Genomic DNA, 17376 nt, shown 5'->3' with positions numbered 1-17376 from the left:
GGGTTTCTGTATACAACAATTGATCTTATCCGCATTATTTGTGTTGCCAGTCTCATTATGAGCAATATGATCAAATAGGGTTACGCTATCAGATGCAATTTCATTTACTGTCCCCCTTTGTGTACTTCTTGTGGGTAATCGGTCTTGGGTGGCAGCCGGTGTACTCTTATGGTGTATAGGTATGTTAGCTAGTGTGTTGTTCGGCTTCTCATACCTGTAACCCCTCGGCTGGTTTCCCGTCTCCTCTGTTCCATCTTCCGTCAGTACCGGTAGCTTCCTCTCTGCATCCCACGTGTGCGGCGTGGGCGCTGACGCTGTGACGTCATCGCTAGGCCGACTCCGCTGTTTCCTGTGCTTCCTCCCGGCCCGGTGGTATCGATGTCCGAGTCCTCGGTTAAAAAACTGGCAGAGGACTCAGAACCACTGTGGCCATCTCCTTGGGCGGCATTTTGTCTAGCGAATCTTCTCTGTCCCCGCATCTGACTACTGGGGTTCTTGTTTGATCCTGCACTCTGACGCCACCTGTAGACTACTCCATGGCTGTAGTCCTGCTCATCCCTGATGAACTTCTGGCGTTTACGGCTCTCAAGTTGTTTCCTGTAGTCACTCACGGACTTCTCCACATCCATTACCAGTTTCTTGTACTCATCCAGGGCTAAGTTTTTTACGAGTTGGTAGTAGCAATAATGGCTGCTATCCATGTTTAAATTGTAGCTCAATGATAAAAGGCAAATACTTCTACCATCCTACGAGTGGTAGGAAGTTTACAATAAACAAACATTTTACATGCAGAGCAACATATGCTATTTACATGATTAAATGTCCGTGTGGATTTTTCTTTCATGTAATTAACAAGAGTCCATGAGCTAGTGACGTATGGGATATACATTCCTACCAGGAGGGGCAAAGTTTCCCAAACCTTAAAATGCCTATAAATACACCCCTCACCACACCCACAAATCAGTTTTACAAACTTTGCCTCCAAGGGAGGTGGTGAAGTAAGTTTGTGCTAGATTCTACGTTGATATGCGCTCCGCAGCAAGTTGGAGCCCGGTTTTCCTCTCAGCGTGCAGTGAATGTCAGAGGGATGTGAGGAGAGTATTGCCTATTGAATGCAGTGATCTCCTTCTACGGGGTCTATTTCATAAGGTTCTCTGTTATCGGTCGTAGAGATTCATCTCTTACCTCCCTTTTCAGATCGACGATATACTCTTATATTTACCATTTCCTCTACTGATTCTCGTTTCAGTACTGGTTTGGCTTTCTACAAACATGTAGATGAGTGTCCTGGGGTAAGTAAGTCTTATTTTCTGTGACACTCTAAGCTATGGTTGGGCACTTTATTTATAAAGTTCTAAATATATGTATTCAAACATTTATTTGCCTTGACTCAGAATGTTCAACTTTCCTTATTTCCAGACAGTCAGTTTCATATTTGGGATTATGCTTTAAATTATCATATTTTGTCTTACCTCAAAAATTTGACTTTTTTCCCTGTGGGCTGTTAGGCTCGCGGGGGCTGAAAATGCTTCATTTTATTGCGTCATTTTTGGCGCGGATTCTTTTGGCGCAAAAATTCATTTCCGTTTCCGGCGTCATACGTGTCGCCGGAAGTTGCGTCATTTTTTGACGTTATTTTGCGCCAAAAATGTCGGCGTTCCGGATGTGGCGTCATTTTTGGCGCCAAAAGCATTTAGGCGCCAAATAATGTGGGCGTCTTATTTGGCGCCAAAAAATATGGGCGTCGCTTTTGTCTCCACATTATTTCAGTCTCATTTTCATTTGCTTCTGGTTGCTAGAAGCTTGATGTTTGGCATTTTTTTCCCATTCCTGAAACTGTCTTATAAGGAATTTGATCTATTTTGCTTTATATGTTGTTTTTTCTCTTACATATTGCAAGATGTCTCACGTTGCATCTGAGCCAGAAGATACTACAGGAAAACCACTGCCTGCTGGATCTACCAAAGCTAAGTGTATCTGCTGTAAACTTTTGGTAGCTATTTCTCCAGCTGTTGTTTGTATTAATTGTCATGACAAACTTGTTAAAGCAGATAATATTTCCTTTAGTGATGTACCATTGCCTGTTGCAGTTCCCTCAACATCTAAGGTGCAGAATGTTCCTGATAACATAAGAGATTTTGTTTCTGAATCCATAAAGAAGGCTTTGTCTGTTATTTCTCCTTCTAGTAAACGTAAAAAGTCTTTTAAATCTTCTCTCTCTACAGATGAATTTTTAAATGAACACCATCATTCTGATTCTTTGGACTCTTCTAGTTCAGAGGATTCTGTCTCAGAGATTGATGCTGATAAATCTTCATATTTATTTAAGATGGAATTTATTCGCTCTTTACTTAAAGAAGTACTAATTGCTTTAGAAATAGAGGATTCTAGTCCTCTTGATACTAATTCTATACGTTTGGATAAGGTTTTTAAAGCTCCTGCGGTTATTCCAGAAGTCTTTCCTGTTCCTAATGCTATTTCTGCAGTAATTGCTAAGGAATGGGATAAATTGGGTAATTCATTTACTCCTTCTAAACGTTTTAAGCAATTATATCCTGTTCCGCCTGACAGGTTAGAATTTTGGGACAAAATCCCTAAAGTTGATGGGGCTATTTCTACCCTTGCTAAACGTACTACCATTCCTACGTCAGATGGTACCTCGTTTAAGGATCCTTTAGATAGAAAAATTGAATCTTTTCTAAGAAAAGCTTATCTATGTTCAGGTAATCTTCTTAGACCTGCTATATCATTGGCTGATGTTGCTGCAGCTTCAACTTTTTGGTTGGAAACTCTAGCGCAACAAGTAACAAATCGTGATTCTCATGATATTATTATTCTTCTCCAGCATGCTAATAATTTCATCTGTGATGCCATTTTTGATATTATTAGAGTTGATGTTAGATTTATGTCTCTGGCTATCTTAGCCAGAAGAGCTTTATGGCTTAAGACTTGGAATGCTGATATGGCTTCTAAATCAACTCTACTTTCCATTTCTTTCCAGGGAAACAAATTATTTGGTTCTCAGTTGGATTCTATTATTTCAACTGTTACTGGTGGGAAAGGAACTTTTTTACCACAGGATAAAAAATCTAAAGGTAAAAACAGGGCTAACAATCGTTTTCGTTCCTTTCGTTTCAACAAAGAACAAAAGCCTGATCCTTCGTCCTCAGGAGCAGTTTCAGTTTGGAAACCATCTCCAGTCTGGAATAAATCCAAGCCTGCTAGAAAGGCAAAGCCTGCTTCTAAGTTCACATGAAGGTACGGCCCTCATTCCAGTTCAGCTGGTAGGGGGCAGGTTACGTTTTTTCAAAGAAATTTGGATCAAATCTGTTCACAATCTTTGGATTCAGAACATTGTTTCAGAAGGGTACAGAATTGGTTTCAAGATGAGACCTCCTGCAAAGAGATTTTTTCTTTCCCATGTCCCAGTAAATCCAGTGAAAGCTCAAGCATTTCTGAATTGTGTTTCAGATCTAGAGTTGGCTGGAGTAATTATGCCAGTTCCAGTTCCGGAACAGGGGATGGGGTTTTATTCAAATCTCTTCATTGTACCAAAGAAGGAGAATTCCTTCAGACCAGTTCTGGATCTAAAATTATTGAATCATTATGTAAGGATACCAACGTTCAAGATGGTAACTGTAAGGACTATATTGCCTTTTGTTCAGCAAGGGAATTATATGTCCACAATAGATTTACAGGATGCATATCTGCATATTCCGATTCATCCAGATCATTATCAGTTCCTGAGATTCTCTTTTCTAGACAAGCATTACCAATTTGTGGCTCTACCGTTTGGCCTTGCTACAGCTCCAAGAATTTTCACAAAGATTCTCGGTGCCCTTCTGTCTGTAATCAGAGAACAGGGTATTGTGGTATTTCCTTATTTGGACGATATCTTGGTACTTGCTCCGTCTTTACATTTAGCAGAGTCTCATACGAATCGACTTGTGTTGTTTCTTCAAGATCATGGTTGGAGGATCAATTTACCAAAAAGTTCTTTGATTCCTCAAACAAGGGTAACCTTTCTGGGTTTCCAGATAGATTCAGTGTCCATGACTCTGTCTTTAACAGACAAGAGACGTCTAAAATTGATTACAGCTTGTCGAAACCTTCAGTCACAATCATTCCCTTCGGTAGCCTTATGCATGGAAATTCTAGGTCTTATGACTGCTGCATCGGACGCGATCCCCTTTGCTCGCTTTCACATGCGACCTCTTCAGCTCTGTATGCTGAACCAATGGTGCAGGGATTACACGAAGATATCTCAATTAATATCTTTAAAACCGATTGTTCGACACTCTCTAACGTGGTGGACAAATCACCATCGTTTAATTCAGGGGGCTTCTTTTGTTCTTCCGACCTGGACTGTAATTTCAACAGATGCAAGTCTCACAGGTTGGGGAGCTGTGTGGGGATCTCTGACGGCACAAGGAGTTTGGGAATCTCAGGAGGTGAGATTACCGATCAATATTTTGGAACTCCGTGCAATTTTCAGAGCTCTTCAGTTTTGGCCTCTTCTGAAGAGAGAATCGTTCATTTGTTTTCAGACAGACAATGTCACAACTGTGGCATACATCAATCATCAAGGAGGGACTCACAGTCCTCTGGCTATGAAAGAAGTATCTCGAATTTTGGTTTGGGCGGAATCCAGCTCCTGTCTAATCTCTGCGGTTCATATCCCAGGTGTAGACAATTGGGAAGCGGATTATCTCAGTCGCCAAACGTTGCATCCGGGCGAATGGTCTCTTCACCCAGAGGTATTTCTTCAGATTGTTCAATTGTGGGGGCTCCCAGAGATAGATCTGATGGCCTCTCATCTAAACAAGAAACTTCCCAGGTATCTGTCCAGATCCCGGGATCCTCAGGCGGAGGCAGTGGATGCATTATCACTTCCTTGGAAGTATCATCCTGCCTATATCTTTCCGCCTCTAGTTCTTCTTCCAAGAGTAATCTCCAAGATTCTGAGGGAATGCTCGTTTGTTCTGCTAATAGCTCCGGCATGGCCTCACAGGTTTTGGTATGCGGATCTTGTCCGGATGGCATCTTGCCAGCCATGGACTCTTCCGTTAAGACCAGACCTTCTGTCACAAGGTCCTTTTTTCCATCCGGATCTGAAATCCTTAAATTTAAAGGTATGGAGATTGAACGCTTGATTCTTGGTCATAGAGGTTTCTCTGACTCCGTGATTAATACTATGTTACAGGCTCGTAAATCTGTATCTCGAGAGATATATTATAGAGTCTGGAAGACTTATATTTCATGGTGTCTTTCTCATCATTTTTCTTGGCATTCTTTTAGAATACCGAGAATTTTACAATTTCTTCAGGATGGTTTGGATAAGGGTTTGTCCGCAAGTTCTTTGAAAGGACAAATCTCTGCTCTTTCTGTTCTTTTTCACAGAAAGATTGCTATTCTTCCTGATATTCATTGTTTTGTACAAGCTTTGGTACGTATAAAACCTGTCATTAAGTCAATTTCTCCTCCTTGGAGTTTGAATTTGGTTCTGGGAGCTCTTCAAGCTCCTCCGTTTGAACCTATGCATTCATTGGACATTAAATTACTTTCTTGGAAAGTTTTGTTCCTTTTGGCCATCTCTTCTGCTAGAAGAGTTTCTGAATTATCTGCTCATTCGTGTGAGTCTCCTTTTCTGATTTTTCATCAGGATAAGGCGGTGTTGCGAACTTCTTTTGAATTTTTACCTAAAGTTGTGAATTCCAACAACATTAGTAGAGAAATTGTGGTTCCTTCATTATGTCCTAATCCTAAGAATTCTAAGGAGAAATCATTGCATTCTTTGGATGTTGTTAGAGCTTTGAAATATTATGTTGAAGCTACGAAATCTTTCCGTAAGACTTCTAGTCTATTTGTTATCTTTTCCGGTTCTAGGAAAGGCCAGAAAGCTTCTGCCATTTCTTTGGCATCTTGGTTGAAATCTTTAATTCATCTTGCCTATGTTGAGTCGGGTAAAACTCCGCCTCAAAGAATTACAGCTCATTCTACTAGGTCAGTATCTACTTCCTGGGCGTTTAGGAATGAAGCTTCGGTTGACCAGATCTGCAAAGAGCAACTTGGTCTTCTTTGCATACTTTTACTAAATTCTACCATTTTGATGTATTTTCTTCTTCTGAAGCAGTTTTTGGTAGAAAAGTTCTTCAGGCAGCGGTTTCAGTTTGAATCTTCTGCTTATGTTTTTTGTTAAACTTTATTTTGGGTGTGGATTATTTTCAGCAGGAATTGGCTGTCTTTATTTTATCCCTCCCTCTCTAGTGACTCTTGTGTGGAAAGATCCACATCTTGGGTAGTCATTATCCCATACGTCACTAGCTCATGGACTCTTGTTAATTACATGAAAGAAAACATAATTTATGTAAGAACTTACCTGATAAATTCATTTCTTTCATATTAACAAGAGTCCATGAGGCCCACCCTTTTTTGTGGTGGTTATGATTTTTTTGTATAAAGCACAATTATTCCAATTCCTTATTTTATATGCTTCGCACTTTTTCTTATCACCCCACTTCTTGGCTATTCGTTAAACTGATTTGTGGGTGTGGTGAGGGGTGTATTTATAGGCATTTTAAGGTTTGGGAAACTTTGCCCCTCCTGGTAGGAATGTATATCCCATACGTCACTAGCTCATGGACTCTTGTTAATATGAAAGAAATGAATTTATCAGGTAAGTTCTTACATAAATTATGTTATTTATATTGGCGAGACCTGCAGAGAGGTAAGGGAGAGGATAACGGAACATAAATCTAACATAAGGTGTAATAATAAAGAAGCACCAGTATCCTCTCACTTCCTCTCTGCAGGTCACAACATAAGTCAGCTTAGATTCTTAGTTATAGACCAGGTGATGAAACCAAGGAGGGGGGGCGATAGAGTGCATCTCCTAAAAGTTAGGGAGATGTTCTGGATTCACAAACTGGATTGCCTTATCCCCAAGGGCCTCAATAAAGACTTTGATTGGAGTCTATTTTACTAAAGGGAATCATATATGGATAAGGTTAGGATTGTTTGCATATTTTCTGGTTGATCATGGGCGCATAAAAATGGCTTGTGAATGGCAGGGTGTTATAATGGTAAAATAAAGGATAAATGAATCAATTAAAGTGAAAGAATTCTTCTCAATAGAAATACACTCTGCAAAGGAATAAATCATGATTGATGTAAACATACTCTGTAGACTGTGTAGACATTGTAGATGTTTGGATTTTATGCTCCTCTTTTAATATTGTATATAGGTTTTATGTTTATATTTTAAATGATATGCATACTGTTCACCCATTCTATTGAAAAACAAAGACATCAAAAGTAAAAAAGATTGTACTATATTTTACAACCAACAGGTGTCACTATTGCATGTTGCAATACATGTTTTTTCATACAATGGGTTAATGAACAGTTGATGAACAATTAACAGGTGAGGGTATAAAAAGCATGAACCTGTATAATTAAGATGTACATGACTAAGAGCCATATTGGCTTGAAACGTTGTATATTCACCTCCTGGCCAGCAGGAGGAGGCAAAGAGCACCACAGCAGAGCTGATAAATAGCTCCTCTCTTCCCTCCCACTCCAGTCATTCTCTTTGCCTATGTTAGCGATAGGAAGAGGTAAAGTGAGATGTTAGATTAGATTCTTCAATCAAGAGTTTATTATTTTTAAAGTAGTGCCAGAGTGCTTTGTTCTAGGGTGTAGCCGTAGTCCATGTCAGTCTCTTCAGTAGAGCTTTGGTGACTTTAAAGCAATGGGAACTTGTAGGACATAATTCTCACTGCGCCTCCCATACATTTATGCTGTCCTAACCCTGAAAAATCTGAGGGATATTACTCAGTATTTTCTCTTTCACAGGTCCATGTGAGGAATAGGACCTCGCAAACCTGGGAACTGCCTTTGCTGTCAGGAAGTATATGAGGTAAATGCTGACTTTTATTTCTGGGGTTAAAGGAAAGGAACTCAGAAGAAGTTGGGCACTTATTTTGTATGGCTGGGATCATAAGGAAGCCCTTAAAGGGATACTGAACCCAATTTTTTTCTTTCATGATTCGGATAGAGCATGCAATTTTAAGCAACTTTCTAATTTACTTCTGTTATCAATTTTTCTTCGTTCTCTTGATATCTTTATTTGAAAAAGAAGGCATCTAAGCTAAGGAGCCAGCAAATTTGTGGTTCAGAACCATGGACAGCCTTTGTTTATTGGTGCTGTCCAATCAGCAGGGACAACCCAGGTTGTTCACCAAAAATGGGCCGGCATCTAAACTTAAATTCTTGCTTTTCAAATACACATACCAAGAGAATGAAGAAAATTTTATAATAGGAGTACAATAGAAAGTTGCTTAAAATTGCATGCTCTATCTGAATCACAAAAGAAAAAATTTGGGTACTTTGTCCCTTTAATGGAAAATGGGCACTTTATTTTTATTGGGCATGAATTCTCGTTACATAGGAGACGATATGAGACAGCTAGCGCAGACTCCGAGCATCTGGCGATGGTGGTAGTCACATCTCCCGGCGGTTACTTATAGAATCATGCCGACCTGGAGATGACTGTGCTGGTATTGCCCTAGGCGGGTGTAATTGAAGATTTTTATATTTAGCTATCGACTGTATTAGATAGTCTCTGGGGCACTTTATCACATCTCCCGGTGGTTACATAAGACATGCCGACCGGGAGATGACTGTATTGTCAAGACCATCAACGCCCACGAAGGGCGGTACTTGGGGAGACGCCATTTACATAGCGCGGCTTTTCATCTCCCGGTGGTTACATAAATCTACATGCCGACGGGGAGATAACGATGTCAACGCCTATGAGGGGCGGTCCTTGGGAGGCAGCATTTGTATAACACACCTTTTTTTTTTTTTTTTCCCCCCCCTTCTCTTTATGTAAAGGCACCTTATCAGTTTCCCGCTGAGGGGTATTGATAAATTGCAAAATTATTTACGCCGTTCTGCCCTATTTACAGCAGTTAATAAAAAGGGAAAAAAGTTATTCTTTTTAAAATTTAAAGTGTCAGGAACTTTTTTTTTTTTGCATTTATTAAAAAGTTAAGGAATTCTTTGAAGACTCTTTTTGAATCAGAAATGGACCAAGAGGCTATGCAGAGTTGTTGCACAATGTTTAACCACCAACTCGCTGTTCCTCATGTATGTGAGGAATTTAATCCTTAGGGATAGTGCGGCAGCATATTGGTTGAGGTGGTGCCTGATGTTATCAGGACAGAAACTTCTTTGAGTGAAATCCAGGATAGGATAAACACCCATAACCTGGCTAATCCCCTTTTATTACGGATGCTTCCCTTCAAGTTATCTAAGCTGGGAGCACAGATTTGGGGTTTCTTTATTCTAGCTCGCAGAGCCTTATGGTTAAAGCCTTGGTCTGCGGTTGTGTCCTTTTAAGTCTAAGCTTCTGTACCTTTCAGATAGCTCAGCATGCTAAGGCATTGGATGGCTAAGTCCTGTTGCAACCCAAGGGTTGCAGGTTCAGTTCTCTGAATGGTCCACTCAACGTTTCATCCTTCTGAGGTTGACAAGATGAGCAGTGCCTTGAGACCTTACGGGTGATGCAGATCTGGTGGACGTGTCATCTCTGCCGCCTTGGTGACTTCCGTTGAGGAAGGACCTTCTAATTCAAGGGCCATTCCTTCACCCTCATCTAGTTTCTCTGAAGCGGATTGCTTGGATATTGAACGCTTAATGGTATACAAGCGGGGGGTTTCTGGCTCGGTTATAGAGACAATGATTCAGGTTTGTAAGCCTGTATCTAGAAAGTAGATATGGCGTTCATCTCTATTGGTGTGAATCCAAGAGCTACTCATGGAGTAGAGTTAAAGGGACAGTCAACACCAGAATTTTTGTTGTTCAAAAAGATAGATAATCCCTTTATTACCCATTCCCCAGTTTTGCAAAACCAACACTGTTATATTAATACACTTGCTTGTATCTAAGCATCTTCTGACCGCCCCTAATCACATGACTTTGCACTAATTGGCTAAAATGCAAGTCAATAGATAGTGTCTGCCACAAGCGTGATCACAATGCTATCTATATGGCCTACATGAGCTTGCTCTCCCCTGCTGTGAAAAGTAAATAAAATAGAGGTGGCCTTCAAGGGCTTAGAAATTATCATATGTGCCTTCCTAGGTTTGCTTTCAACTAGAATACCAAGAGAACAAAGCAAAATTGTTGATAAAAGTAAATTGGAAAGTTGTTTAAAATGACATGCCCTATTTGAATCGTGAATTTTTTTTTTTTTTTTTTTGGACTTGGCTGTCCCTTTTAAGATCCCTAGAATTTTGTCTTTTCTCCAAGACGGCTTGGAGACAGGCTTATCGACTAGTTCCCTGAAGGGTCAAATCTGGGTCTTATATCTTTTTGTTAGCCACATGTCTGGCGGATGTTCCAGATGTGCAATCATTTTTGTCAGGCCTGTGTTCAAACCAGTTACTCCTCCTTGGAGTCTGAATTTAATTCTTAAGTTCTTCAAGGGGCTCCTTTTGAGCCTATGCATTCCTTAGATATTGTTATCTTGGAAAGTTTTATTTCTGGTTGCCATTTCTTTGCTCGGAGAGTGTCAGCGATTTCGGCATTACAGTATGAGTCTCTTTATTTTATTTTCAGTTCAGATAAGGTAGTTTTACATACTAAATTAGGATTTCTTCCTAAAGTTGTTTCTGATCAGAACAATCAGGTGATTGTTCCTTCCTTGTGTCCTAATCCTTCTCAAAAGGGGAAGACTTCTGCACAATTTGGACGTGGTCCGTGCGTTAAAGTTTTACCTGCAAGCATCTAAGGACTTTCGTCGGTCTTCTGCTTTGAGTATCATACGTTTTCCATATTAGACTGCTGGACAGCAGCCTCCAGAGATGGTTACGGCTCATTCCACAAGGGTTGTTGTTTCCTCATGGGCGTTCAACAATGAGACTTCTATGGATCAGATTTGCAAGGCTGCAACTTGGTCCTCTCTTCTTTTTCAAAGTGATACGAATTTGACGCTTTTGCGTCGGCTGAGGCCGTTTTTGGGAGAGACGTTCTTCAAGCAGTTTTGCCTTTAGTTTAGGTTCATTGTCTTGTCCCTCCCGTATCTGTGTACTCTAGCTTGGGTATTGAATCCCATTAGTAATTAAGACGATCCATGGACTCATCGGGTCTTAAAGAAAATTTATGCTTACCTGATAAATTTATTTCTTTTTTGACACGATGAGTCCACGGCCCATCCTGTTTTTAGACAGCTTGTGGGTTATTATAAACTTCAGACACCTCTGCACCTTGACTTTTCCTTTCTCTTCCTAACTTCCTTCGTATGACTGGAGTGGGAGGGAAGGGAGGAGCTATTTATCAGCTCTGCTGTGGTGCCCTTTGCCGCCTCCTGCTGACCAGGAGGTGAATATCCCATTAGTAATTAAGATGATCTGTGGACTCATCGTGTCAAAAAAGAAATACATTTATCAGGTAAGCGTAAATTTCTTTTATTTAAAGCAAGAAATATTACATTTCTGATAGCAGTACTGTACTATCTTTTTGAGGGCAATATGTATACAAAAGTATTAAAAACTTCATTTGGTTGCTGTAAATGTTGCCAAGACATTACTTTGTTCTATCCCTACCACAACTTATCCAAATTCCAAACCTATTCTGGTCCCAAGCAGTTTGGATAAAGGGGTTTCTACCTGTAATAACATTGTATTTATATCCCACCCCCACAAGTTCTTAATTTTTTAAGATTTTAATGAATTTTAATTTTGTCTTTCAGCTGGTGTTGTTGACGAGGATTACAGAGGAAATGTTGGTGTTATATTATTTAATTTTGGGAAAGAAGAATTTGAAGGTATAGTTCTTTAATATATAGCTTTCTAAATTACATTTCCATTTTTATTGCATTGATAATTGCATGAAATGTCAAACATTTCATGCTGTTAAGACTGTATAGTAATCTAAAACATAATCGTGAACATTTAATTTTTGACTTGTCCCTATTTTTTTTTATGATAGAATAGGAAGTATATTGTATTTAAGTTGCTCTTTATTTTTCATGTTGCATGATATTTCTAATTTTTACTGACTTTTTTTTTTTTTTTTTTGTCTGTTTTCCAGTTAAAAAAGGGGACAGAGTGGCACAGTTAATTTGTGAGCGCATACTGTGCCCTGAACTGAAAGAATTCAAAGTAAGACTTGCGAAAAAAAAGTACTTGATATAAAAGATTTATTATGTTTTAATACATAAGTCAGTAACATAGGAGTATGCCGATAAGCACAACCAGTCCATAACAGCCTCATCTTTTACATTTTAGTAAAATAACACTTAAAGTGAATGTAAACTCAGCCTTCGTTCTAAACAGCAGTCTATCAAATACCAATAAAAAACCTGAGTTTCATTCATCAATTTTAAATTTTCTAAATGTATACCTTTATTTCTCCAACATAGGTGTGTCCGGTCCACGGCGTCATCCTTACTTGTGGGATATTCTCTTCCCCAACAGGAAATGGCAAAGAGCCCAGCAAAGCTGGTCACATGATCCCCCCCCTAGGCTCCGCCTTCCCCAGTCATTCTCTTTGCCGTTGTACAGGCAACATCTCCACGGAGATGGCTTAGAGTTTTTTGGTGTTTAAATGTAGTTTTATTGCTTCAATCAAGAGTTTGTTATTTTAAAATAGTGCTGGTATGTACTATTTACTCTGAAACAGAAAAGAGATGAAGATTTCTGTTTGTAAGAGGAAGATGATTTTAGCAACCGTTACTAAAATCGATGGCTGTTCCACACAGGACTGTTGAGATGAAGTAACTTCAGTTGGGGGAACAGTGTGCAGACTTTTACTGCTTGAAGTATGACACATTTCTAACAAGACTTGGTAATGCTGGAAGCTGTCATTTTCCCTATGGGATCCGGTAAGCCATTTTAATAACAATTTATAAAGGGCTTCACAAGGGCTTTAAAGACTGGCAGACATTTTTCTGGGCTAAAACGTTTGTTTTATAAGCATGTTTAATGATTTATTACTCTGAGGAGTTGTTTTTATCTGGGTATGTTGGTAATAAAAACGGCAGGCACTGTTTTGGACACCTTTTTCACTGGGGGCCTTCTCTAGTCTTAGGCAGAGCCTCAGTTTCGCGCCACTAATGCGCAGTTGTTTTTGGGAGTCAGAGTATGCAGATGCATGTGTGAGGAGCTCAGATACACTGAAAAAGCGTGCTGAAGGCGTCATTTGGTATCGTATTCCCCTCTGGGCTTGGTTGGGTCTCAGCAAAGCAGATACCAGGGACTGTATAGGGGTTAAATGTAAAAACTTGGTGTGCATTACTTTCAAGGCTTTATGACACTGTGGTGAAATTTTGGTGAATTTTGGACAATTCCTTCATACTTTTTCGCATATTCAGTAATAAAGTGTGTTCAGTTTAAAATTTAAAGTGACAGTAACGGTTTTATTTTAAAACGTTTTTTGTACTTTTATCAAGTTTATGCCTGTTTATCATGTCTGTACCTTCAGATAGACTATGTTCTGTATGTCAGGAAGCCAAAGTTCCTTCTCATTTAAATATATGTGATGAATGTGATAGTGAAAATGATGCCCAAGATGATTCCTCTAGTGAGGGGAGTAAGCATGGTACTGCATCATCCCCTTATGTGTCTACACCAGTCTTGCCCACACAAGAGGCCCCTAGTACATCTAGTGCGCCTATTATTCTTACTATGCAACAATTAACGGCTGTAATGGATAATTCTATTAAAAACATTTTAGCCAAAATGCCCACTTATCAGCGAAAGCGCGACTGCTCTGTTTTAGATACTGTAGAGCATGAGGGCGCAGATGATAATGGTTCTGACATGCCCTTACACCAGTCTGAAGGGGCTAGGGAGGTTTTGTCTGAGGGAGAAATTTCAGATTCAGGAAAAATTTCTCAACAAGCTGAACCTGATGTTATTACATTCAAATTTAAATTGGAACATCTCCGCGCTCTGCTTAAGGAGGTGCTTTCTACTCTGGATGATTGTGACAATTTGGTCGTTCCAGAGAAATTATGTAAGATGGACAAGTTTCTAGAGGTCCCGGTGCCCCCCGAAGCTTTTCCTATACCCAAGCGGGTGGTGGATATTGTAAACAAAGAATGGGAAAGGCCCGGCATACCTTTTGTCCCTCCCCCTATATTTAAGAAATTGTTTCCTATAGTCGACCCCAGAAAGGACTTATGGCAGACAGTCCCTAAGGTCGAGGGGGCGGTCTCTACCTTAAACAAACGCACCACTATCCCTATAGAAGATAGTTGTGCTTTCAAAGATCCTATGGATAAAAAGTTAGAAGGTTTGCTTAAAAAGATGTTTGTTCAGCAAGGTTACCTTCTACAGCCAATTTCATGCATTGTTCCTGTTACTACAGCAGCGTCTTTTTGGTTTGATGAACTAGAAAAGTCGCTAGATAAAGCTACCCCTTTGGAGGAGATTATGGACAGAATTCGTGCTCTTAAATTGGCTAATTCTTTTACTCTAGACGCTACCCTGCAATTAGCTAGATTAGCGGCGAAAAATTCAGGGTTTGCTATTGTGGCGCGCAGAGCGCTATGGCTAAAATCTTGGTCAGCGGATGCGTCATCCAAGAACAAATTGCTTAATATTCCTTTCAAGGGGAAAACGCTGTTTGGCCCTGACTTGAAAGAGATTATTTCAGATATCACTGGGGGAAAGGGCCATGCCCTTCCTCAGGATAGGTCTTTCAAGGCTAAAAATAAGCCTAATTTTCGTCCCTTTCGTAGAAACGGACCAGCCTCAAGCTCTACGCCCTCTAAGCAAGAGGGTAATACGTCTCAAGCCAAGCCAGCCTGGAAGCCCATGCAAGGCTGGAACAAAGGCAAGCAGGCCAAGAAACCTGCCACTGCTACCAAGACAGCATGAGATGTTGGCCCCCGATCCGGGACCGGATCTGGTGGGGGGCAGACTTTCTCTCTTCGCTCAGGCATGGGCAAGAGATGTTCTGGATCCTTGGGCTCTAGAAATAGTCTCCCAAGGTTATCTTCTGGAATTCAAGGAACTACCCCCAAGGGGAAGATTCCACAGGTCTCAATTGTCTTCAGACCACATAAAAAAACAGGCATTCTTACATTGTGTAGAAGACCTGTTAAAAATGGGAGTGATCAATCCTGTTCCATTGAAGGAACGAGGGATGGGATTCTACTCAAATCTGTTCATAGTTCCCAAAAAAGAGGGAACATTCAGACCAATCTTGGATCTCAAGATCTTAAACAAATTTCTCAGGGTTCCATCGTTCAAGATGGAAACCATTCGAACAATTCTTCCTACCATCCAGGAAGGTCAATTCATGACCACGGTGGATTTAAAGGATGCGTATCTACATATTCCTATCCACAAGGAACATCATCGGTTCCTAAGGTTCGCGTTTCTGGACAAACATTACCAGTTCGTGGCACTTCCATTTGGATTAGCCACTGCCCCAAGAATTTTCACAAAGGTACTAGGGTCCCTTCTAGCGGTGTTAAGACCGAGGGGCATTGCAGTAGTACCTTACTTGGACGACATTCTAATTCAAGCGTCGTCCCTGCCACAAGCAAAGGCTCATACGGACATTGTCCTCGCCTTTCTCAGATGTCACGGGTGGAAAGTGAACGTAGAGAAAAGTTCTCTGTCTCCGTCAACAAGAGTCCCCTTCTTGGGAACAATAATAGACTCTTTAGAAATGAAGATTTTTCTGACAGACGCCAGAAAATCAAAACTTCTAAACTCTTGTCAAGTACTTCATTCTGTTCTTCTTCCTTCCATAGCGCAGTGCATGGAAGTAATAGGTTTGATGGTGGCGGCAATGGACATAGATGAATTCGCGCAAAAGGAACTAAGACCATTACAACTGTGCATGCTCAGTGGAATGGGGATTATACAGACTTGTCTCCAACGATACAAGTAGATCAGAGGACCAGAGACTCACTCCGTTGGTGGCTGACCCTGGACAACCTGTCACAAGGGATGAGCTTCCGCAGACCGGAGTGGGTCATTGTCACGACCGACGCCAGTCTGGTGGGCTGGGGCGCGGTCTGGGAACCCCTGAAAGCTCAGGGGCTTTGGTCTCGGGAAGAATCTCTTCTACCGATAAACATTCTGGAACTGAGAGCGATATTCAATGCTCTCAGAGCTTGGCCTCAGCTTGCAAGGGCCAAATTCATAAGGTTTCAATCAGACAACATGACGACTGTTGCGTATATCAACCATCAGGGGGGAACAAGGAGTTCCCTGGCGATGGAAGAAGTGACCAAAATAATTCAATGGGCGGAGAATCACTCCTGCCACTTGTCTGCAATCCACATCCCAGGAGTGGAAAATTGGGAAGCGGATTTTCTGAGTCGTCAGACATTTCATCCGGGGGAGTGGGAACTCCATCCGGAAATGTTTGCCCAAATAATTCAATTGTGGGGCATTCCAGACATGGATCTGATGGCGTCTCGTCAGAACTTCAAGGTTCCTTGCTACGGGTCCAGATCCAGGGATCCCAAGGCGGCTCTAGTGGATGCACTAGTAGCACCTTGGACCTTCAACCTAGCTTATGTGTTCCCACCGTTTCCTCTCATTCCCAGGCTGGTAGCCAGGATCAAACAGGAGAGGGTATCGGTGATCTTGATAGCTCCTGCGTGGCCACGCAGGACTTGGTATGCAGACCTGGTGAATATGTCATCAGCTCCACCATGGAAGCTACCTCTGAGACAGGACCTTCTTGTTCAAGGTCCGTTCGAACATCCGAATCTGGCCTCACTCCAACTGACTGCTTGGAGATTGAACGCTTGATTTTATCAAAGCGAGGGTTCTCAGATTCTGTCATTGATACTCTTGTTCAGGCTAGAAAGCCTGTAACTAGGAAAATCTACCATAAAATATGGAAAAAATATATCTGTTGGTGCGAATCTAAAGGATTCCCATGGAACAAGATAAAAATTCCTAGGATTCTATCCTTTCTTCAAGAGGGTTTGGAGAAAGGATTATCTGCGAGTTCTTTGAAGGGACAGATTTCTGCTTTATCTGTTTTACTTCACAAAAAGCTGGCGGCTGTACCAGACGTTCAGGCTTTTGTTCAGGCTCTGGTTAGAATCAAGCCTGTTTACAAACCTTTGACTCCTCCCTGGAGTCTCAATCTAGTTCTTTCAGTTCTTCAGGGGATTCCGTTTGAACCCCTACATTCCGTTGATATAAAGTTATTATCTTGGAAAGTTTTGTTTTTGGTTGCAATCTCTTCTGCTAGAAGAGTTTCAGAGTTATCTGCTCTGCAGTGTTCTCCTCCATATCTGGTGTTCCATGCAGATAAGGTGGTTTTGCGTACTAAACCTGGTTTTCTTCCGAAAGTTGTTTCTAATAAAAATATTAACCAGGAGATAGTCGTGCC

At 40.9% G+C, this 17376-nt stretch overlaps 1 protein-coding gene across 1 annotated transcript in view; it reads left to right on the top strand.

Annotated features, from left to right (window-relative positions):
- Positions 1 to 17376, top strand: part of DUT (deoxyuridine triphosphatase) — a 43212-nt gene that overhangs the window by 18772 nt on the left and 7064 nt on the right. Inside the window, exons 5-6 of the mRNA XM_053717460.1 lie at positions 11756 to 11830; positions 12097 to 12167. Coding sequence (XP_053573435.1) covers positions 11756 to 11830; positions 12097 to 12167 — 146 coding nt within the window. The remainder of the gene's footprint in view (positions 1 to 11755; positions 11831 to 12096; positions 12168 to 17376) is intronic.

Source organism: Bombina bombina, chromosome 6 (genome assembly GCF_027579735.1).
Source record: "Bombina bombina isolate aBomBom1 chromosome 6, aBomBom1.pri, whole genome shotgun sequence".
In the NCBI taxonomy this organism is placed as follows: domain Eukaryota; kingdom Metazoa; phylum Chordata; class Amphibia; order Anura; family Bombinatoridae; genus Bombina; species Bombina bombina.
The sequence above is the reverse complement of the archived record's forward strand: the minus strand, read 5'-3'. Positions and strand labels throughout refer to the sequence as shown.